The 25,693-nt window shown below is 38.5% G+C and overlaps 1 protein-coding gene across 1 annotated transcript; it reads left to right on the forward strand.

Annotated features, from left to right (window-relative positions):
* Nucleotides 1–15,899: 15,899 nt before the first annotated feature.
* Nucleotides 15,900–18,734, forward strand: LOC141598535 (replication protein A 70 kDa DNA-binding subunit B-like). The gene is made up of 8 exons (XM_074418203.1): nt 15,900–16,124; nt 16,911–17,178; nt 17,332–17,431; nt 17,524–17,651; nt 17,734–17,812; nt 17,884–17,995; nt 18,150–18,328; nt 18,401–18,734. The coding sequence occupies exons 1-8, from the start codon at nt 15,975–15,977 to the stop codon at nt 18,525–18,527; spliced, it is 1,143 nt and encodes a 380-aa protein (XP_074274304.1). The 5' UTR covers nt 15,900–15,974; the 3' UTR covers nt 18,528–18,734.
* The last annotated feature ends 6,959 nt before the right edge of the window (nt 18,735–25,693 follow it).

Here is a 25,693-nt window from a genome sequence, read left to right on the forward strand (position 1 = left end):
TTACCTATTAACCATATTGGATTATCGACATAGCGGTGTTATTCTGACGGTTGATTTGTTGCAAGTCGATATTACATCAAATTCAACTGTGAAAAAAATGAAAAAAAGGCGTCGTGTATTTAAAAGTTGTTAAGCATATTGATCAGTAGCAGTGTTGGTAACGGTTGACCGCAAATGTAACAATATTACAACCTTAATGACAATTAAAGAGAAAAAAAACGTAAAGAAACCGTAATCCATGACCACAAACTTAAATCAAAATGTTAACATAATTAATCACAGCATTATTACAAAAGTCAAACTTAATAAATGAACAGTTGCAGTTAAAAACGAAAACAAGGGTTACGTGAAAGAACAGTGTAGAAACTCCATTGAATAGTAAAAAAGAAGGGAAACCATCAAAATCCCAACTACTGACAAGACAGCACTATTCAAAGGAGTTAAGTTAGCTGGAGTGATGTCATATGTGACTCTTCAGTTGCCAAAATCAGTCATTATGAAACTTGTCCCCTCACCTACTATATAAACTTAAACATGCTCCACTAATCTATCCCTCAACATAAACATATTTTGATCATAACTCCACAGCATCAAAAAAACTCAAAAAAAAGGGGACTAATATGGAACCTTTTACATGCACACGCCTTTTCTACTTAGATGAAGAGGATAAAAAGGGGTTCATCGCAGGCTACATTGAATGGAAGCAGGATCAATTCAATTCAAAAGAGATATTCACAAATGCTGATGTAAAGAAAGCTGAACCAGAGGATGGTACTACAACTCACCATCCAGCACTTGGTTTAGGCGTGGTTATGTCTAATGTCTTTGATAGGCTTGCCAAGGCTGATAAGCGGAATGTGGCTGAGGTTTGTAAAGCTTGGGCTGAAATGTTTCTGGTGGGAACCGAAACATCAAAAGTGTTTATTGATTATAATAAGCAATTAGTGACCGAAAATGTCGAGGGTATGATAACAGCTGAACGTGAGCACAGGGTGGTTCAAATGTATTGTGTCTGCAGGGCTTTTACTAATGACGAGGAAAAAGCTGAATTCCATCGTCAACTAGAGGCGGGGTGGTCAGATGAGGAAAGCTTTGAGGTTATGGATGACTTTAGTATGTGGGATTCTGAAAACTCGGGCAGTGAGGGGTACTATGACTCCGACTGCTAGAGTTTCAGCAAATAACTACGCAAATAAGTAGTCTTTCGGAGGCTAACTCTTTGGAAGATTGCCTTTGTAATATAGCTTGCGAGTTGTTTGTTTTTGGAAGGTTTTCGGGGTGTTTCTTGTGCATGTAAATTATAGTAATGTATTAGTGACAAGTAGTTTCTTTGTGTTTTCGGTCTCTCTTTGGTTAGGAAAGTCTTTCCTTTCCGTATGCTAACATTTTGTCTTTGTCGTGCGAAGGATAGCATGGTGTCCTTTATTTTGGGAATTTAGGCACTTCTATGACAGTTGTAAATTAGGGTGTCTGGTTAGTAGAAAGTCATTCGACTTTGGTTTGAACTATAACTGTTTAAAGAATTTCAAATCGCTTTTGAACAATGTATGCAAGCGTTCTATCAATGGTAACTTTTATCTTACGGTTTTCTTGTTTGCACTATATGCTTCTTTAGCATTGACTTTGATTTCTGGTGTCATATCTGTTTACTCTCTTTGGATAAGAACCCGACACTAATGCTACTTTTTCCACGACTTGGTAAATAGGATTATTACATCTACCATTTACGAGTTTTTGTTTGTGCGCAAAAACAGCCGCAGCGGTGAGACTGTTCAAGAGATTCCAAACATCTCACGTTAGACGCTTATATACTACCTCTAAGTATATACAACAACCTATCCTGCATAGTGAGGTTTGCTATTATGGGAATATGTGCACTACACTTATCGGGTATCTTTGATCTAGCCGTTTCAATAGGCTCACCCTATTTTTACACGCGCTACTTACACTTATTTCTGATGCATGCTTTCAACGTCGTGTGCTTTCCTGTCTTTAAAAAAAATACAATTCTGAAAAAAAAGAGGAAATAATTGTCATCTCGCACCTTCTGTCCATTGACACCGGCCACCGCATAACTTTGAAAGTTGCATATCATCACCCGTTGAATTTAGTAACACTTTTGTTTAAACTACTAGGCTGAATGAACAATGTCTACTCATAAATGTTTGAAGACTGCATCTACGTCCACTTGTAGATGCATATTCCATATAAGTTGAATTTAACATAGATGCAAAAGGCCTTACATGAAGAATTTTACTGCAATCCTTGAGTCATTTACATAAGTCGCTGAGAATAGCGGTGGCCGATATGTTCAAGATCATGTCCCTCCCCACCTCCCTTAACCCTCCTTAAACAGATGCGCCCACAGTACACGATAATGATCTCGGTTTTTTAAAAAACAACGCTATCAGTGCCTCAGCATAATACTGCAAGGAATGTACGTTCCACGCAACAGTTATCATTACCCTAACAGCTGTGGGAACAGCTGCTGGCGGAGGACTGCGTCCATTATTCTATCTTTAAATGCCTGCATTAAATACTTTTAATGTAATGGACATTGGGCATTGTCCCGGTGAACAAACATTAAAACAAGTGCAGCTAATTGTCTCTTTTAGCTAAACAACTTGCCGGTTTATAATTCTTGGGCGTTTAGAGGGCCAAACTAATCTGGTTTACCGAAATTACACCCTGAACTGTTCAGATTTTGGATTTGTATTTGTAAATTTTATAAATGGTAACAGATGTCACTGGTTCCTGCATATAGGAGCATGGCTTCAAATGAAAATGGGGCCCATTCATGAAATGCCACTAGGAATTGCACGTTTGTCTGAATACGTGTGTAAATTCGCTACAAAGGCATACTCTATATTTAATGACTTGGAATTACTCTCTTACGGTCTTGACAACTTATACGTTTGTTTGTTACATTTATATACCGAGTCAATGTAAAGAAAATACCACTCGATCCTTACATCTGAGTTAACCAAATCGCTTAAGGATCCTTGAAGATTTACAGCTTTGGGGTTTGTTTTTAAAACACAAGCAACTAATTTATTATTATTATTATTATTATTATTATTATTATTATTATTATTATTATTATTATTATTATTATTATTATTATTATTATTATTATTATTATTATTATTATTATTATTATTATTATTATTATTATTATTATTATTATTATTATTATTATTATTATTATTATTATTATTATTATTATTATTATTATTATTATTATTATTATTATTATTATTATTATTATTATTATTATTATTATTATTATTATTATTATTAATATTATTATTATTACTATTATTACTATTATTACTATTATTACTATTACTATTACTGTTTTTATTAATAATAATTATTAAAATAATTATTATTATTACTATCAAAATATATACTTATTTTTATATAAATAAAACCTTTACAAATATTACAAACTGTAACTTTACTTCAACTTAATAATATCGCGGGAGTTACCTAAGAGCACGCAAACAAACTTTACATAAACTCTATAATATCGAGAGAGTGTGTACTATTGTAACTGGTGATTACTATTGTAACTCGCGATTTAGTTAGATTACAAGTTTCCTCAAACCTCATATAATATTTTCAGAAAAAAAAAGGAAAAAAAAAAGGTACCAATTGCATCACGTAAGGCACCATAACATATCACATTCTATCACAATAACACAATCCCCTGAATCATGCATAGATGGGTGGACAATAATGAATAAGTTATCTTTCCATTGAACAATGGTACTACTTATAAGACATAATAGCCTTTCTTTTCTTTTGAGCCTAACAAACAAAAGCATATCAATTTGCCCATGATTTAAGTAACTAAATCTTGACAGTTGATGGTACCAAATGTACCAGACGATTTGTCTGAACACAGATATACACGCATTTGAGGCAAGACGGCCCAGTTCGGAACGACTAAGCTTTACTAAATAAAAAAAATTTAACCGGTACATGAAATTTCTGATTAAATTAAAAACGATATAAAGGACACGGCTTGTTTCACCGCAACCTGACATCGTATAATGTTTTGTGTACATTTGAAATGCGCGCTGTATTGTACAAATATTTAATTTATAACTATAATGTGCAATTGCAATTACCAACTATTGGTGGTAGTAATCTGGACAACATTTTTCGGGATTAGAATAAGCCCCACCTCCCAAACAAAAAGGCTAACTAGACATTGATATTGAATTGGACATATGTAATGGGTAATTCTTAAACCCAAACTTTACATATTGACCTATAATTTGTATACATTTGAGATAGTGGCTGTAGTTAAAACTAGAGTGTGAGTGTATTATTTTATTTACATTCTACACCTAACATTACATTGTACTTGTATATGCATATATATATATATATATATATATATATATATATATATATATATATATATATATATATATATATATATATATAGAGAGAGAGGAAGGATCAAGTGAGTCCACCTTCTTTCATTGAGTCCCTAAGTCCCTCTAAGGACCATTGAAAAGATGGGATGAAGGGTTGAGATTGAAAGGAAAAAAGGGGGGATTAATGCTAAAAGGAGAGATTAATGCTAATTTAACACACACACTCTCTCTACCTCACTAATCCACATAATTAAAAACTAATTCAATATATATATCAATTTTTCCCCATCCACTTCTCTCTCATCTCACAAATATCATTACTCTCCCCTCTCTAAAAAACCCAAATAATTCAAAATCCCAAAAAATAAAAAAATTCACACTGCCTCCAAATAATTCAAAACCCCAAAATTCAAAAAAACCCCAATATTCACCTCGTCCCACCGCCACCTCCCCTCTCCTCTCTTCCCCACCACCACCAGCCACCCTTCTCGGCTCCTTCAACACCGCCATCAACAACCACCACCACCAACAACAACACATCTCCTTTCAGATCTACCACCACCGACAACCGCCGCCACTCCCCACAACAACCACCACAACCCCATCTCCAAAATCAGCCCGACAACCACAACCACAACCCCACAAAATACCCAAAAAACGAGATCCTGTGGTCCCACTACTTCCCCCACCCACCACCGCAGCCCACGCACCACCCCACCACCCACGCCACTACTACCGACAACACCTCTTCCAGATCTGAGCACGACCACCACCCCACCACCACTGCATTTCCCCCACAAACCCACCACCACCCACGCACGCCACTACTACCGCCACCACATTCTCCAAATCTGAGCACACATCAAACCGAGTGTTTATTTTTTTAAAAGCGATTTATTTTAAAAAAAAAAAAAACGAGTGAAATGGTGGGTTAATTCTTTGTTCTTTTTGATTTTTGATGTTGATGTTTATGTTGATGATCCACTTTTAGTGTTGATGTTTATTTCTTTGTCTTTATGTTGATGTTCCAGGTTAAAGGAGTGAAATGGTGGGCTAAAAAAATGATATTTATTTCTTTTTTTTTTTTTGACAATAATGAATGATATTTATTTCTTTGTTCTCTTTGTTGTTGATGTTCAGTGTTGATGTTTCGTTGGTTTGTTTGTTTTTTTTTTTTTTTTTTTTAAAGGTTAGTGATAGTTGTTAGTTTGTTGATTGTTTTGTTTGTTTTATAATGGTTTGTTTGTGATTTTGTGTCACGTTTTTGTGTTGTTAATTTTTTCTTTACATTTACACTCATTTTTCAGATTTATCCTCGTATTTCTTTACATTTACACTCGTATTTCTTTACATTTACACTCATTTTTCAGATTTACACTCGTATTTCTTTACATTTACACTTGTATTTCTTTACATTTACACTTATATTACTTTACATTTACACGCATTTCTCAGATTTACACTCGTATTTCTTTACATTTACACTCGTATTTCTTTACATTTACACTCGTATTTCTTTACATTTACACTCATATTTCTTTACATTTACACGCATTTTTCAGATTTACACCCTTATTTCTTTACATTTACACTCGTATTTCTTTACATTTACACTCTTATATCTTTACATTTACACTCGTTAAAATTATGTAGATTTGCACTCATACGGTGATGGTGTTTTTTGGTAGTCGGACTAAAGTTTTACTCGTAAAGGACAAAAGTGACACTTATAAAGGACCAAAGTTACACTCAAAGGACCAATTTACTCTTAAATTACTACATTTACACTCTTAAAATGTTACATTTACACTCGTAAAACTTCACATTTACACTTGTAAAATGTTAAAATTATATAAATTCAAATTTCCGTCACAAAAAATCAAATTTACACTCTTAAAATGTTACATTTACACTCGTAAAACTTCACATTTACACTTGTAAAATGTTAAAATTATATAAATTCAAAATTTCCGTCACAAAAAATCAAATTTACACTCTAAAAATGTTACATTTACACTCGTAAAACATCACATTTACACTTGTAAAATGTTAAAACTATATAAATTCAAAATTTCCGTCACAAAAAATCAAATTTACACTCTTAAAATGTTACATTTACACTCGTAAAACTTCACATTTACACTTGTAAAATGTTAAAACTATATAAATTCAAAATTTCCGTCACAAAAAATCAAATTTACACTCTAAAAATGTTACATTTACACTCGTAAAACCTCACATTTACACTTGTAAAATGTTAAAACTATATAAATTCAAAATTTCCGTCACAAAAAATCAAATTTACACTCTTAAAATGTTACATTTACACTCGTAAAACCTCACATTTACACTTGTAAAATGTTAAAATTATATAAATTCAAAATTTCCGTCACAAAAAATCAAATTTACACTCTAAAAATGTTACATTTACACTCGTAAAACTTCACATTTACACTTGTAAAATGTTAAAACTATATAAATTCAAAATTTCCGTCACAAAAAATCAAATTTACACTCTTAAAATGTTACATTTACACTCGTAAAACCTCACATTTACACTTGTAAAATGTTAAAATTATATAAATTCAAAATTTCCGTCACAAAAAATCAAATTTACACTTTTAAAATGTTACATTTACACTCGTAAAACTTCACATTTACACTTGTAAAATGTTAAAATTATATTTCCGTCACATTTACACTTGTAAAACTCATACAACATTACATTTACACTTCTGAAATCTAAAACTCAAAACTGATTAATTAGGGGCTAGAGAGAGAAAGAAAAATTAATTAGTGTGTAGAAATTTGATTAGTGGTAATTTTTTTTGGTAATTTTCAATCTCAACCATCCATCTCAATCCAACCATCCACATTTTTTTCCTTTTCTTTTTAATGGCCTTTAATCAAATTCATCTCAACCTTCCATTTAGTCCATCCAATGGCCCTTAGAGGGACTTATGGACTCAATGGAAGTGGTGGACTCATTAGATCTTACCTCTCTCTCTCTCTCTCTCTATATATATATATATATATATATATATATATATATATATATATATATATATATATATATATATATATATATATATATATATATATATATATATATATATATATATATATATATATATATATATATAGAAGTTAGGATCCGGTGAGGCACCTCATTATGGCGAGGCGGCCGGTCTCACCAAAATAAATCGCGGTGGAGGGCCACGCCTGTGAAGAAAGGGAGGCATCTCAGTAACAATAAGCAAAATTAAAGTAGACATACCACATACGGAATATCAGCGAACTTCAAAACTCTACAATGACGAAAATCATGTCGTCTAATTTATCAACCTTTTGTTTTCTTTCCAGTAAGGAAGATCTCAACTCTTACAGAAAGATAACTGAACTCAGCAATACACTATTTTTTTCCTGGCATAACCCGAACACCTGAACTCTTGATCACTTCAATAACTCCGTAAAGACATCAACTGTCATCAGTGACAGAGATAGCTTGGAGCACGGTGTATCATTATGCTACTCCGAATCCCGATTTGCTCTCTCAAATCATAGGCAATGTCGAGAAGTCGATAATTACCTCTAGTTTAACCGTCCTCCCTGTCATTGTACTATTCCCTCTTGTTCTCTGTCATTACCTCTTTTCTTTGTGGACAATTCAATGAATTTAACCCACTGGTTGAGTTTTATTGATCCTAAAATCTCTCTTTTTTATGAGTTTAATCAAAGGTAAACAAATGAATTAGACGAAGGGAGTATAAAGTAACATTCCTCTATTACCATTACCAATTTTCTACCTCACTAGCTTTTTTAAAACTTGGTCATTATAGGTGTTAGGAATCACCTATTTTGTTCTTTGCCTTATTTTGTGAATCTCAGTCCTTATTTTGTGAATCTCATACATTATTCAGTGAATCTTAAGGCTTGTTTTGTGAAACTTGATCATCATAAGTGGTTAAAATCACCTATTTTGCTCTTTTCTTTATTAGGTGAATCTCAGACTTTGTTTTGTGAATCTCGGACCTTGTTCAAGTGAATCTTAGAGGTTGTTTTGTGAAACATGGTCATCATAAGTGGTTAAAATCACGTTTTTTGCTCTTTTCCTTGTTTGGTGAATCTCATACCTTATTTTGTGAATCTCATACCTTATTCAGTGAATCTTAAGGCTTGTTTTGTAAAACTTGATCATCATAAGTGGTTAAAATCACCTATTTTGCTCTTTTCTTTATTAGGTGAATCTCAAACTTTGTTTTGTGAATCTTAGACCTTGTTCAGTGAATCTTAGAGCTTATTTTGTGAAACATGGTCATCATAAGTGGTTAAAATCACGTTTTTTGCTCTTTTCCTTATTTGGTGAATCTCAGACCTTATTTTGTGAATCTCATACCTTATTCAGTGAATCTTAAGGCTTCTTTGTGAAACTTGATCATCATAAGTGGTTAAAATCACCTATTTTGCTCTTTTCTTTATTAGGTGAATCTGAGACTTTGTTTTGTGAATCTCAGAGCTTGTTCAGTGAATCGTAGAGCTTGTTTTGTGAAACTTGGTCATCATAAGTGGTTAAAATCACGTTTTTTGCTCTTTCCTTATTTGGTGAATCTCGGACTTTGTTTTGTGAATCTCAGACCGTGTTCATTGAATCTTAGAGGTTGTTTTGTGAAACTTGGAATATGACTTGCACAAATAAGTTCATTTCCAGCAGACCAATTGATCATATACAGCATCAGATAAGTTCAATCTTAAATTTACACATATATCAATCTTAAATTTACCGTAATATAAGTTCACTGACACTGTCAATGCCAATTATTGTACGCGCGGCTTGGCTTTGCTTCAATAATCAAAGATGATCGTAGGGAACTCAACAACGCAATGTCGGACCGACCTCCGGTCTTAAATTTGATATATAGGTTCATCAAAAAATCAATGCAAAAATTCACAGGACCAAAGTGATTAATAAATAACATTATATATCCTACATAAATATTTCCACGCACAAAGTGATAATATATTCTTACATTCTACATAAATAAATACATTCCATTACAATACAATCCTAAATTCCAAGTTCCGACTTAAAAAGAAAAGGTCTGTCCTAAAGCGGATTCCAACATACAGTCGGACCTCTTTAAAAGATGCGCAAATTTCGATGCCATAATGTTCTCCTTCAATGGTCACATAATATGGTTCCTCGAGATCAAACTCGATTCTCGCCAACCCGCATATAGAATCACCAACACCGTCAATGCCGCATACGCTAAGGTCTGCTTCGATAATCAAATCCGCATCACCTGGAACAGCAAGAATGTTGTTATAAGTAACCCAAATAAGTTATCATTCCCAATGGAATATGACTTGCACAAATACTGATGCCTCCAGGTAACTAATTATAGTTCTACTCATCGCTTCTACGACATAAAAAAGGATCCGAAAGCGTGCTCAACAAAATAAATTTCATACAACCCAATAATAGAAAACATAAATATTCTTGATATACATATAATTCTTTGGGATCCGAACTAATGAATGCTTTGATGTGCACTAGGAGCTGGAAACTTGGGTACAATAAGCATTGACAAGGTATATACCATTCCTAAATCAGCAAGATTGTTAAGACGGTATCGATACACGAAACTCGGTTTAACTAACTCAATCTACACCGAGAAATTCCCGGAGCTTTCATCACAATCGGTTTGCACCACTATGATTAATTGTAAAGTTGAACCAACCAAGGGCAAGGGAGAAGATTCAATCAAAATGATCGCATCATGATCGCATTAGCTTGCTTAATTCAAACATCACCCATCTTAATCACCTTATGCAATCACGTTTCAAGGTTGTTTACCTTTAAATGCACAGCCAGCGATTAGGCCACGACATATACCGATCGAATTACATAAAAAAGTTAAGCAATAAACTCGCACTCGTAGTCGTACAACTATGAACTATGATGAATTAAATACAATGCCACTATGCAATTCAAAGATCAGCTCGAAAGATTATCTGAGTTCTATTGATAAGAGGACGACCTTATCCAAGGGTGACAAAGTAAATCAATGAACACTCGAACAGTATGAAAACAACCCATCAAACCGGTTGATTGTCCGTTGAGGCGTATGAGAGAGTACAGGTGTCTAGAACAAAGAATAGGCCTACGAGGGGATGTGAACCGTGAAGAACAGACATATGCTAATAGTAATGCTCTCTATCAACCAAGTTATGCCTAAAGTAGATCATTAATATAGTAGACGCCATATACTCTGTATTATACAATGACGAATTAAGATAGAACATCAAACATTAGAGTTAAGTGACAGAGTGAGCATTTCCAGTTATAATACTCTTAAGTGAATTATGCCTAATGCAGAAGGGTTTGCAGAATAGCTCCTCAATCCCCCTGTCAACCACAATACAAGAACTTGCTTAATTCCTCTGGATCACTACCTTCAATCCGCTAGTCCACTAAACCACACAACAATCATTCGCATAATCACTCGCATTACACACAAAACCGAATTCCAAACCTAGATCATTCCGATATTACACAACAACTCAAATAAACACACAATTCACAAAGATAACACAAAGAATTAACAAAGAACTACGACTTCAAATATCAATCTAATACCAGAATCATGATCGCATCATGATCGCATTAGACAGGTGTAAGAAAATACAACGCCGGACAAAGAATGCTTACATCTGAACATTAGTGGATCGAAATTACCTAACTTTCGGATGATAATGGAGATCGAAAAGCTCAGTGGTCATGGTGGACGGAAGCTCGGTGAGAAATGGCGGCGAAATCTGGGCTGAAGAGAGGGAAATTGAACGGAGTAAACGCGATCGAGTAAATGAATAAGGGGAAATCAACAGTTTGTTGGGTTATATAAAGGGACACGTGTCAACATCTGAGGCACTTGTAGTTGTTTAATCCAATGGTTTAGAAGGTGTCCAGCCGCCTCACCCTAAGAAGGGTGCCTCACATGATTCAATCTATATATATATATATATATATATATATATATATATATATATATATATATATATATATATATATATATATATATATATATATATATATATATATATATATATATATATATATATATATATATATATATATATAAACAAAGTGTGGGGGTTTATCCTTGCAATTATTTTATGTACTGTGCTCAAATAATTTGGAAAAACTTTCAAAATGCGGGGAGTTGGGAAAGTATAGTGGGAACTCAGGGTTCTTCTTCTCGCCTCACCAAAGGTATAGTCATTTACGTGCTTAATTTACCCTATTCGCGCTTCATTAGTCGGTATATATACATTCACATATACAATTTCTTGTACTCTACGAACCTTTACGTACTGCATTTCAAGTAAAATATTGTCTATGTTATGTTTTCTGGTAAGCATGTTACCGTTTCCTTAGAAGTAGAGAGTGCTTTCTTTCGTGTTTGTGGAATTTCTGCAAGTACTACCTAAGAGGAAAATGCATGCTAAAAGTGAATGAGTTGTCTGCGTTATGTTGTGTGTAGCATGTTTAATGTATAACTACAAATGTGCGACTTTTCATAGTAGGGTATATGAGGCCAGCTAAATAAACTGTCTAATCGAAACATCAATAACCATGGCCGAAGTTTTATCCTTAAAAGGGACAATACAGAATAAACGAATGCATAATGTGTACCGAAAAAGACAAAAAATATTGTACAAACAAACTTAACTTGTGTATGTATGATAAGCAATAAACTGTACATACTAATGCTAGCTCATAGCGCACCTTAGTTTAAAATGTAAATGTAACTTCTCAAAAAAAAAACAAAAAATAATTAACAGCTGCCTTCCTGCAACCCCATACCATTGCAAAACTATGAAGTGCTGTTCTATACACCTATTGCGTTTTAACGATCTTTGTCGCCCACCGGCCTGTTTATTCATTTTAGAGATAGGACATTACAAGTTTTTCTATTCCCAGGTCTTTTAATGTAGGAAACTAATAAAATCACAGGTCTTAGGTCCTGCATCTATACAAGTAGTAGTACCGTTCCAACCCTTGCTAGAGCAAATAGCAGAATGCCTTCGGTTCTCAAGCCCTCAGTATCGCTACGCTGCCAAAGGAGGTAATAGCGTCCACCTTTCAATCCACACAGAGGGTGAACCAGTTGCCTTTATATACACTGGCGGTCCAGCCTTGACTCCTGAAGAGTCGTGTGAACATGCGGCTATGCAGGCTGTCCGCGATCTAATGACTAAATATAATGTCACTGTCAAGGACTTCACCCACACCAAAAGGGAATCACAAAGGTTTGCCGGCCTTTACAACCCGAAAAAGCGAGAGTTAGAAGAACTTATGAAGGGCCATACTAACCTCCCCCATTTGAATGAGGAACTTCAGGAGCCCTTGCCAGACCCGCAAAGTAGTCACACTTGACTATGTTACCCCGTTAAGGCACTGACTGAAAAATTCCCCATCCACCGTACTACAATGGATACCCTTCGCCATGGGAAGGAACAGACATCGCATTTATTACCGTGTCACTCCCTGGAGTAATTAGTGGGAAAAAGGACATGGTTAGTGGTCGTTTCAAATTTCAGCCGCAAAACATGAATTAGCCAGAAAGTGATTGAATATGTTGCCCCAATACTTAACATTGAAATCATAGATGCAAACTATGATACTCCAGCCACTAATCGTGTCATTCTTAACTGTGCGCTAGCACGAGAAACCTACCTTGCTTCAAAGGCACGACTAACAGGCATAGAGGAAGAGTTTGAACCATCATGTTTGCTCCTTGAGGAAGGGGCTACAACTCCACGCGCTAAGGCTTTCCAAATCCCTCCTCCTAATGGTCCTCCTCCACCCCCTAAAAAAATCAAACTGTGTTCAACCTGCGAGCACAAATCTCACGTCCGACCTGCAAGAGCTAAGCCCCCCCGGTACTTTAGAGTTTCTAAACATGTTGAAGAAATGTTTGACCGCTTCAAAAAAGGATAGTGGCTAGCTATGTAAGGAATGGTATGGGTTACCGTAGCTGCAGCATGGAATATGTTTAGTTTTGGCACCATGCTACTTAACTGTTTTTAGGTGTAATGCATTTCTGCTTTGTTTGTACTTATCCTAGGCGTTCGAAATATCGAACTGTAACGTTATGACACTATAAATGTGTGGTTTGCTTCAGATATATTCCACCTTCAGCACTCGGTATGCAACAAAGCTCAGTTTACGCATTTTCCATATTAGATTGCGGCTCCGCATAAAAGCCATCTGTACGCATTATAATCCTTTGTAATTGCGAAAACAACAATAATATAACCCTTACATGTGTAGGACATTTACTACCGCCCTATATCCACCAATTCAACAACTCCAACAGCTATTAGACACCTAATCCCGTGCTACTCCTTAACACAACCTCCCCTAAACTTTTACTTTGTTATTTCTTAAAGGAGGACACCACAACATTTGGTAAAGTTTCTGAGACCCTAAAAAAACAGCCTTTCGTAATTGAAGTTTCACCAAAGACGGCACTGTCAAGGAACAATACATTGGAGTGGGCTCTACGGCAAGTAGTTGCTGTCCCGCCCATAACCATGCCGGCTGAAAAAATACCAGATGCAGTGCCACAAGGGCAAGAGATAGACATGGTTCCTGCAAAACCAACTCCGAAGGTAGCCAGGCAGCTAGAATTTGAGGAATCAATCCAGAAACCGACAAACCAAACACTGATTGATGTACAAATTAGTTCTGAATATCCACCATTACGTAAACTTCCGGCATCAATGACCATTACTGAGAAAATACCAATAACAAGTGTGACAGCTGAAGAGCAGCCAACAACTGCAGACACTGCTGTTTCTGCAACAACACCAGCATCTACCAAACTCGTCCCCAACACTACCCTGATTGAAGTGCTTCCTGCACCAGCCACACCTATCCTCAAAGCACCCAAAGTGGAAAAGACTACTGCTGCCACACCAGAAACACCCGTACATACCACCCCAAAGCGCAACACCGCAAAGGCAAATTTGCTACATCTCCTTCCAAAAAAAAAGAAAGGCGCCGCCATTTCAAGAACAAGCAATTAACCTAAACCTATCAGTAGTAACACCATTTGTTAGTAAACAGCATGTCTGTAAATATTAACTATGTGTCCTTTTCTTAGCAAACAAGCCTACGACGCGCCTCTTAACCACTTCTACTACAAATTGTGGTGCTATAAAGCCTATAGGGCGTCTGCAATATTTTGGGAACACTTTAGCTTACCTACCCATGTGTTCCATCCAAGAGCATCCTGCTATGGCTCTTTGATCCTAACTACCAAAAACAATGTGCACTTTTGGAAATTATGAATGAAGCACTTATTAAGGAAAATCTATCTCTATGTGTTCAGTAATCCTGGTCTTTATTTATGCAATCAACTACTACTAATCAGCTAAATAATTAATTAAAACTATGTTACTACTATTACCCTAACATCTCTATACATTAGTATTCGTAATCCTATAATGATCTTGCATTACTTTAGACTTTAGGATTACTTGTGCGATGTCGACTGAACATTTAAGGTAAAAAAGTCAAATATACCTTCGCAACATAAAACCCAAAAAAACCCTTCAACAAAACCCGTTTAACGTAAGCTAATTTACACTTACACTAGCATATAAATTTCTTCGAGTACATTCTTACAGTGGAAAACACACTATATTACTTCCCAACAGTAGCTTGCCGTCTCAGTCACAGAAGCGCCTATAACATTACTAATTCATTACCTACACAAACCAAAACAAGCCATACCATGAAACCTAAAATTACCCTGCATCTAACCAGCAAGTTCAAAACTAACTACATATCCTCTCTTTACAACACAATCCCCTCAAATAAGACAATTATATGCAATGGTCAACAAATGGCAGCTCTACAATCAATGCTTCCAACACAATCCCCTGAAATAAGAAAGTTATATACAATACTCAACAAGTAACATTCCACCCAAAAAAAAAGGATAAAACCTTATAGGGTAGCCCTACTTACATCTTAGATTGTATGGCACACAATATCTTAGGAAACTTTCAATAGATTTACCTAAAGCCTAATTTGCAGAGCAATATCAAAAGTATACTTTTAATTATTTGTCTGAAACAAGAAACATTTATATATATCTATATATATAAAGATAGAGAAAAATAAGAGAAAGGGAGCTTACGCCATTATCAAAACAATACTAATTCGTAAATATATAAGAGTTAATCGAAACAAAGTAAGCTACAAACAGTTATTCCTTTAACAATTTTTTCTATTCTCGACCATATCTAAGGCGTACTTCGTTTGCTCTTACATTAGGTGTTCGATTATAGCATTAGTTGATCGTAGAAATACGTTGATAGCATAGTATTGAAAAATGTATGTAGAGACCACCAACACTATGGCTTGCATATACCGGATGATAACCACAATATGCTTGCCACATAATTATATATACTTACAACTATGTCTTCTGACAATTGTTGAACCGTTTGTTTAAGTAAATATGATCCCTTTTGTAATCGGCTGACGCTTGCAAATCTATGTAGCTCATCATGAGGCCTCGGCGAAAGCGCATCAAGGAACTTTCAGGATCAACTGGCCCCTACACTATTAGAGCTAAAGTCATTGAAAAAACAAATGTGCATTCTGAACCAGATGGCCAAGGCTTGGAGCTACAAATAATTACATTCCAAGATGAAGAGGTAATTTAAAGAATTTAAATTACGATCTATATGTTATACATTTACTTAGGATCAGGAATGAACGGAATTATATGCAAACTACCATTGAATGGTTAAGAGCAGTTATAAATATGTCAGCCATATACCAACTAACTTAATAGCTAAACGAGCCTTAGTCAATTAGCCCATGGTCAACTATCAAATAAAAGGGTGCAGCCAGTTTATGTAAAAACGGCGGTAAGCCACATAGATTAATCTTAGTCAGTACTGATATGATTTCTGTCATATGCTAAAAGATGGCGTTAGGTGTGTCTCTATTGATTGCATGATTTTCCTGTCTCAGAGTATTTTCAGAAAGTTACTTACGCTTTGGGCTTGTTTGACATAGCTTAATCAATTTCATTTAACATAATTCAACAAAGCGGCTAATTTTAGTAGCCTCGTATTTAGGTGCTTTTGAGGCAACGCAGGACTTTCAGAAGTACTGTGGAGGCCTCCTACTAACTTTGAGAACCAACGGCATACAACGTCTAACCCATCTTATAATTAAAGAGTTTAAGAGTTATGCACACAAATTCTTACCTGATAATTAGTCAGGTACTAGATTTAGAGCAACCTTCACAATCTTTATATTTAGAAATCCTAAACAACTAATATGTACCATAGATTAGCTATCACCAAAACACAGTGTTACCAAAACTGTTGAAACAAATTACCCCTGCTCATATTTCATTCTGATTTGCATAGCCAGGCTACTATTTGTATGCAGTAAAAAAGTGTACCTAAAAAGGTTTGCGTGCATTGCAGGGTACTAAAATGAGGACTTTCCTACACGAACATGAGCTAGAATTTTTTCAAGGCGTTATTCAGGACAACCTGGAATACGACATCTCTAATGCAAAACTAAAGTTAGACGTTGATGCAACTTCAGAGAATCCTGATGGTCAGATTTATGACATCTTTTTCAACATAGATACCATTGTCAAACCTGTATCTGGTGAAGAAGCTCCTAAGGCACTTAATTTCGTATTAATTGGATCAATACCCAGAAAAGTAGCACTTGAAGACCGCTATGGTAAGCCAAACTGGACTAAACTATACAGCATAGTCCAAGCCTTAACACACACACACACACACACACATAAACACGCACCCGCATCAAAAAAGAAAGATACTAAAAAAACCTTTTGTTTATTGAATGCATAATTAATTACGGCTTAAACTTTAGATGTGCTAGGAGTTGTTATATATGTTGACCGATGCTGCCAAACCACTGCCAACATAGAGCGGACAGCCGATGCTTGTGAAGTAATGATTGTCGATCACAGGTCTGTGAATTCTCAAGTTGATGATAATATCCACTTTTATAAACACAAACTATATCACAAAAAAACTTTTTAATCGCAATTTGCATGTGCAGCCATGAACAGATTCTGATAATAACGGCTTGGGCAGATCTGCCTTTGCAAGAATGTTTGGCATTGCAGTCCATAGCACCAAGCTTTCCTGTGGTAGCCTTTACAGCTCTAATGCCAAGCTACCAAAAAGGTAATTTCATAACCCAAGAAAACGAAATTAGAGTAGCAGCAGCTGTTATTCATGACTGACATAACCATGCCATCAACTCTAGGATTTTCCCTTTGTACCACGCATTCAACATTCATCATGTTAGATCCGCCGAGAGAAGAGGCTGAATTGCTCAGGACTTGGTAAGAGTTCGTGCATCAAAACCCATGACCCTAATTACACTTTACACAATTAACAATTAGTAAAATTACAGGGCCAAGCAAAACAAAAGTCTACTAGCAGCAAAAAGACAACATGTCTTTGAAGTCCGCCTTCCAGAAATCCATTGTACCATAACAAGAATTGAAACACTCCTCAAAAAGAGTGTAAGTGTAATATATATTAAAACTAAATAGCGACACTTCTCATAATGTAATCCTGCATTACTAGGCGTTTCGTTAGAGTTATATGCACGGTGATGTTCAGAAAATGATTACAAACGACAGCCGCCAACAAACAGTTACTTCTTTAAAATTACAGGCAAACAACACTTTACAGGAAGAACACCACTGGCTACATGTTACGCTGCACCAGTTTGACCCTAAAGATGTGCACTTGTACCATGGTTGTAGTAATTGTGGCACTGGCAACGATGAAGAGATAGGAGTCGCATATCTGTGTAATGATTGTCTGCAGGACAATGTCGTTTCCACTCCAAGGTATTAACTCACAACACGAAAAACACTCCTGTGAACTTAACTCCTTAATTGCATAATGTTTTGCGTGTACAGAATGGCAGCAACATTTCAAGTTGCAGACGAAACTGGAGAGTATACTCTATCTGCATACACTGAAAATTTAGAAATGCTTTTGGAAATGAAAGCTGCAGCCTTCCACTCTCTGACTGAACAGGTATAATTTAAATGCAGTTTTGTTAAACACATGTGTCTTCAACACACCTATACACCTTTGGAAATAGAAATCCCTAACCCTGTGTATTCCCCACATATCAAAACAGTCACACAACCCAAATATTCTGATTTAATTACGTAAATAATACAGGCAGTTCACATGCAGTAAGCAGTAACCCTTAAGCCAGATTAAGAAGGCATCCTAACGGTACAACATAAATTTATCGTTGACTAACCACTCATACGCATTCATTCAATGCAGGTAAACAGGCCTATCTCAAAGACATTGCAGACAAATTTAAGACGACTAAGTTGTACGTTAAAGTCATGCCAACTAAGGCTCTCTCTAGAACTCAAGAATTGAAGTGGATGCTCCACAAAATCTCTCTAACCTAAACAACAAATATGCAAAGACTATTTTGACTCATTTTGAAGCAGGTCTGTTCCAAGGCACATTTTCAAATATAAGCGCGAAACATCTCGGGTTAGTTACCCTTGAGACAATTAGATCGGATTGTAGCGGAACTTTAGTAACATATGATAACTAGACAACCTTACTTTTTGCGGTAAAGGCATCTACCGTGTAAGATAGCCTAGGTTGTACTAATTGTAAATATTCGTACTTTTCTCTTAACTAAATTCTGGCAAGACGGTTTAATCCTTTGATAAACACGACTTTCCAATACGTATGCAGTTAGCTGCAGCGATGTTCTATAACATTTAACCTGACCAATGTAGTAGTATAACACTGCCATACAATTTCGTAAATGGTAGGAGGCAACTACATGAAAAAAAAAATAGTTCACAGTTTAAAACAAATCACACATTAACTAAACCCAATTACCGTTGAAGACATTGCAAATGATAGTCAAATCGAGGCTCCGCGCCCGGTAGGGCGCGGCGCAGCGACTAGTAGAGCTCTAAAGTAGTAAATCCCTTGCATTTCACGTGACAATGCCCTTTAAGCGCACTGTTTAAACTGTACAACCAGGAACATCTCTGACATTTTGGAGACCGTGTTCAAAATTTTATAAATGGACATCATTAATAATCACCTGTTATAATATATATATGAAAAAATTTAACAAAAAAAAATGCAAGGAAGACCATAGGGGAATGTTTTTAATCTAAGCGAATATTTACTTTTATTTTTATAGATTGTGCCATCTACATACTTATACCTGAAAACAAGAACAAACCTAGCCTCTTGGGTTCTGAGGAAAGCCCTTCTGATGCCTAAGTGTTGTGACAAATCTTATATTTGTATTCCTTACAAGTGTACGAGATTGTCGTGTGTATGTGAGGGTCGAACCCAAAGGACGGTTATTATGGCTCTATAATTGTTTGTCTAAGCTACTAGTTTAGTTCGATTAAGGGAATGGGTTGATTTAAACTAACTAAAGAACTAGACTAGAACAATATAAAAGAAAACGATTAAAAGCTTAAGATGGTAAGAAGCGATGGTTAAGGAACTAGGGTATTGGGTTCACTCAAGTAGGGAAGGGGGGACAAGAACATAAGAAGGCAAAACCAAGAGCATATGCAAGAGGAAGACTCGATCTCTCGATGTGAAACTAACCCCTAAAGTAAGGTTGATTAAGCTCTCACCTAATTAACCCACTTTTGATTTTAGCATGTGGTTCCTAATTACTAGTCAAGCTCTCACCCAACAAGTAGAAAGATAGATTAAATGCTCAAATTCTCACCTAAGCATTCTCACAAACACCTTGTGTGCATGATAAAATCAACAAGTATATATTCAATAATCTCACTCTTCAAATGTCTTAATCTTCCCCTATAATCCTATAAGAGTTCCCCTTCCATCCTAGCAAGGCACTACTCACACATACTTGCAATAACAAACACAAAAGATGAAGACTTTGGCATGAAACAAATAGAGAATATCATGTTTATAAGATAAACTAAGCAAGCAACTTGAAATGTAAATAATTGAAAGATGAACAATAATAAGAAAGGAATTATACCAAATTGAAGAAGTTGCAATCTTGGATTAAATAGAAGAATAATCTTCACCAATCTTCAATTTACAACCCAATACTAAATGTAAACAATTGAGAACAACTAATTCTAAACTAATTTATGAAGTAATTAAGGTTTAATTAGGGAAAGATTAAAGCTTGCTTAAGAGAGTTTGCATAAGATTAAGGAATTAATTTCAGATCTAGGGTTGTGTGTACAAATAATTAAGGAAGAGGTATATATAGTTTACACGGAAATTAGGTTGGAAATTACAAGCAAGGTTAAAATGCGGAAGGGGAGTCCCAGCCGGTGGTTTGCCCGGCTTGGAGTTCTCTGTAAGAAATTGAGAGGAATTAAGCCATCAGGTGTGCTTGGCCGATGAACTGGCTGCCGGTGGTCCACCGGCTGGGAGTCCTCTTGACTTTTCCTCCTGATGGGGCATATTCTGCACCCGCTGACTAAGTCAACATATTGACCAAGGTCAAAACTAAAAGACAACAAGTCAAAAAGAAAAACGGCCTAACCGACAAAGCCTGTCGGCCTGTCACTTGGGTCTCGGCTCGGCAACTAGCCGGCCGAGAGGCATATCCGTATACTCACATCCAGTCCCCTCGGCATGGAGTCAACCAGGCCTGCCGGCCTGTCATGGGTCCCTCGGCCGAGGGTAAGACAGTCTTTTCACCTGCTACGCCACTTGGCCACTACGTGACAAAAGGTGAAAGTCTATAAATACTCATCATCTCTCATTGAGAAAGAAACTGAATAATCTGGTATCAAACTCCCTTATCTCTCTACAATATACTTTGCCAAGTTAAACATACAACTTATCTCTCTAAGTTTACTGACTTGAGCGTCGGAGTGAGTACGCTCGGCCCCAAGCCGAGCCCTCAGTTTATTCATCTTTACAGGAAAGAGTGAAAGAAAGAGACGAGCAACGACATCATTCTACAAGCTCAAGTGGTCACAATCCTGCTCCGGAATTACACCCGGAACAATTGGCGTCGTCTGTGGGGAAAAGATACTAAAAGCTAGTCACCTACATTACCAAAAAAAAAAAAAAACCCATTCAGCGAGCTAAGAAGATGTCAAAGCAACAAGAAACTGTGAGTGAAGGAACTGCATTCTTCCAGGATGACACGTTCCGTAATTCTGAGTTCGGGATGCCAAAAGAGCCAGAAACTGGGATGCCGAAAGAGCCGAACACCGCCGCCTACCGACCAAGTCACCTGTCATGGGACATGTGGTCGATGCGGCCAAATTAAAGCTATTCCTGGACCTGATGGGTAGTACGCCGATTACCCCCGTCACGACGATGGGGACGGCAGCGCATCCACAGTGACCAGGGCCCAGAGTGACTCGAACAACTTGGACCGGAGCGATACAAGGAGCCGGGCGTGCTAGAACGCCAGCAGAGCCCGTGGTGCCAGTGGCAGACCTGAGTCCTTCCCCCACTCACGGGAGGACAGCGTCGCCGCGGCAACAACGGGGCCAGCCCCGAAGGAATGAAAGAAGTCCGACTCACCAAAGTCGGACAAGAAGCCCTTCCCCGCGAGGGAGATAAGCCGGACTAAGGTTGCGAGGAGCCGATCGCCGCGTGTCATTCGACAAGTGGTCGACAGCCCCTCGCACCTATGTCCTCGAGATCCCCGTGCCGACTAAGCCGAAGCCGCCGCCCATATCATACAAAGGGGATAGCGACCCGACCGACCATGCCGAGGCTTTCGAGTCGTACATGTCGGTATGGGAGCAGACGATGAGGTGTGGTGCCGAGTCTTCCCAACGACCCCGCATAGGATGGCTCGAGTTGGTACAAGGGGCTACCTAATGGCTCGGTATCTTTGTTATGCCGACCGAGAGACAATTTCATAGCCCAAAGTATGCTTGCAACAAGAGAAGGGCCGTGGAAACATCGATCTCCTAACTATCCGACGGGGGAGGACGAGTCCCTCCGAAGCTACGTGAAAAGATTAGACGCTAAGGTTCAGCAGATCCGTGAGCCGAACACGAATCGGCGGCCTTGCGCGGCGATGAAAGGCCTCCCGAAAGGCGAGTTCAAAAACGAGCCGATCAAGTGCGAAGACCTCAACTTAGACTCCTCCGAAAGATGGTCGACCGAGCCGTAAAGGTAGAAGACTATCACAAAAACGGGTAGGCCACGGTGAAGTGGGCACCCAGAGAGGAAGAGCGCCAGGGACAACATAGATGAAGGTCGCCGTTACGGGAATAGGTCACGGCCTGAGAGATATAATAGGAAACAGCACTCGGCGGGCGCTGGGGGGTGTTCGGGACCATACAACCAGAAGCGGTACAGTAGTCTCACCCCCCTGGTCGCATCTCCAGCCGAGGTCTTTACCCTAAGCAAGAATGATGGACAAAAGTGGGCAAGGCCCTCCAAGGCGAGGGGGGACGGTGACACAAGCCAGTTTTGCGAGTACCATGGCCACACCGGCCATAAAACTGACAACTGTCGACATCTAAGGAACGCCATCGAAGAGCTAATCCGAAAGGGGGGCCTCAGCAAGTATGTAGCTGGAGGCCCAGGAACAAGCGCCGACGGGGCGAATAGAAAATCAGTTTTCCAACGGATGGGAGTAATCCAGGTTGTCATCGGGGGAAATGAGAACGGTGGGTCAGCTAATGGGCACAAACGGCACCTAAATGAGTTATACCAAGCCATCAACTTTGTGCCTAAAACAGCGATCCCCGCTTCCACCATCCCCGATATAACCATTGGAAAGAAGGACTACGAGGGAGTCGTCGCCCGATGACCCGCTTGTAGTCCACCTGGATATAGCCAACCACTTGGTCAAAAGGTGCCTGATTGACACAGGCGCCTACACGAACATCATGTTCAGGGAGTGCTTTCTTAATCTCGGTTTGAAGATTGGAGACCTGAGCCTCGCATTAACCCGCTATACTGACTTCTCTGGGCCGGCCTGGTACCCCGGGGGTCAATCGACTGGTGATGTTCGCCAAGCGGATGCGGCTAAAAATGTTTTATCCGAGTTCGTGGTTATCGATGGTTCGTCTGCCTACAATATTCTCATAGGCCGGGTCACTTTGAGTGAGGCCGATGCGATGATGTCCATCCGGCCCCGACATTGATGTACGTCTCGGACCGGGGAAGCACAAAAGCTCGTCTCAAAGGACGAGAAAGATGAAATAGTCAATATCCAAGTGTCTGCCAGGGGGTGCAACATGCAATCCCTCAAAGTGGCGAAGAAATCGGAGAAAGGGAAGAGCCCATCCTTGCAGCAGGAGGGCGAACCGATGAATACTAACGTCGGCATGGTCGAAGGAGTCGAGACCGAGGAAGTGGAAATTGACCCAGGGCGCACCGTAACTGTCGGTGTCGACTGGAGCCAAAATTCGAGCCGATCTCCTAGACCTGCGAGGAAGAACAAAGATGTCTTCGTATACTCACCGCCGAGATGCCGGCGTGAGGGAGGTGATCGTTCACAAGCTGAATGTACTCTCCACCGCTCGGCCGGTCAAGCAGAAGATGAGGAACTCCTCGGCCGAGAAGGATGAGGCCATCAAAGCTGAAGTAGACAAATTATTAGCGGCGGGCTTTATCATGCCTTGTACTTACCCTGAGTGGCTAGCAAATGTTGTAATGGTGAGGAAATCGTCAGGGGCGTGGAGGATGTATGTTGATTTTACCAATCTTAATAAAGCGTGCCCTAAATATTGTTATCCCTTGCCTCTAATAGATAGTTTAATTGACGCCACGACAGGCTACACTATGTTAAGCCTGCTAGACGCCTTCTCAGGGTATCATCAGGTATTTATGGTCGAGGAAGATATGACTAAATGCGCATTCATCACCATTCACGGCACATTCATGTATAAAATGATGCCGTTCGGTTTGAACAACGCTGGCGCAACTTACACTAGGTTGGTGGACAAGGTGTTCCAAAATCAAAAAGGGCGAAACATCGAGGCTTACGTCGACGATGCTATTGTAAAAAGCAAGTCTGACACCGAGCACTTAGCCGATTTGAGCGAGACATTTTGTTCACTAAGGAAATATGAAATGAAGCTTAACCCAAAGAAATGTAACTTCGGTGTCCGGGCCGGCAAGTTCCTCGGCGTGCTTGTCAGCGCCAGGGGAATTGATGCCAATCCGGAGAAAGTCAAAGCAATACTAGACCTACCGGAGCCGAGAAATCGAAAAGAGGTTATGACGCTGACCGGAAGGATGGCGGCTCTCGCCCGCTTCATCTCTCGGTCGGCCGACAAGAGCACTCCGTTCTTTAAAGTCTTTGAAAGGGAATAAAAACTTTAGCTGGGGAGGAACAGAGCACGACTTTCGTGCAACCGAAAGCCCACCTTTCGACATTGTCGACCCTGTCCTGTGCCGACGCCGGGGAGACGCTATATCTATACTTAGCGATTACCTCGGCCACGGTCCGTCGTAATCGTCGAGGAAGAAAATAAGCAAAGAATACCCAATTTACTTTATCACCATACACCGCTGGTCGCCGAAAGAAATTACCCACTAATCGAAAAAGGCAGCCCTCGCCATCGTCGTTGCCGCAAGGAAGCTGAAACCCTACTTCGACGCACATCCCGTGACGGTCTTAACCGACCAGCCATTGGAGAAAGCGTTAGAAAAATTCGAAAAATCAGGCAGACTTATCAAATGGGCAGTGGAGCTCAGTCCTTCGATAAAGGGGCAAGCGCTTGCAGACTTCCTGGCCGAGTGCACGTACCAAGAAGAATCACATCCCGGCGTGTGGGAAGTGTATACCGACGAGTCCTCCACGACGAACAGCTCAGGAGCGGCATCCTTATCATCATCGCCCCTAACGGAAACGAGTTTGAGTACGCCTTGAAGTTTACCTTCTCGGCCTCAAATAACGAATCCGAATATGAGGCGGTGATAACTGAAGTCGAGTTAGCTAGAGCTACCGGGGCGGAGCATATTGTGTTGAAAACAGACTCGCTCTTAGTGACTAATCAAATCCGAGGAGAGTATGAGACTCGAGACGATGGGATGGTAAGGTACCGGGAGAGGGTAAAAGCTGACACCTCAAAATTGAAATCTTTCCAAATACAGTGCATCCCCAGGTCTGAGAACAACCGAGCCGACGCTCTCTCAAAACTTGCTAGTTCAAGCATCAAAAATGTCGTCGAATCGTCTTTGGTGGATATCAGAAATGCTAAAAGCATCACTGAGACCGTCGGCAT

This window comes from Silene latifolia, chromosome 9 (genome assembly GCF_048544455.1).
Source record: "Silene latifolia isolate original U9 population chromosome 9, ASM4854445v1, whole genome shotgun sequence".
In the NCBI taxonomy this organism is placed as follows: Eukaryota; Viridiplantae; Streptophyta; class Magnoliopsida; order Caryophyllales; family Caryophyllaceae; genus Silene; species Silene latifolia.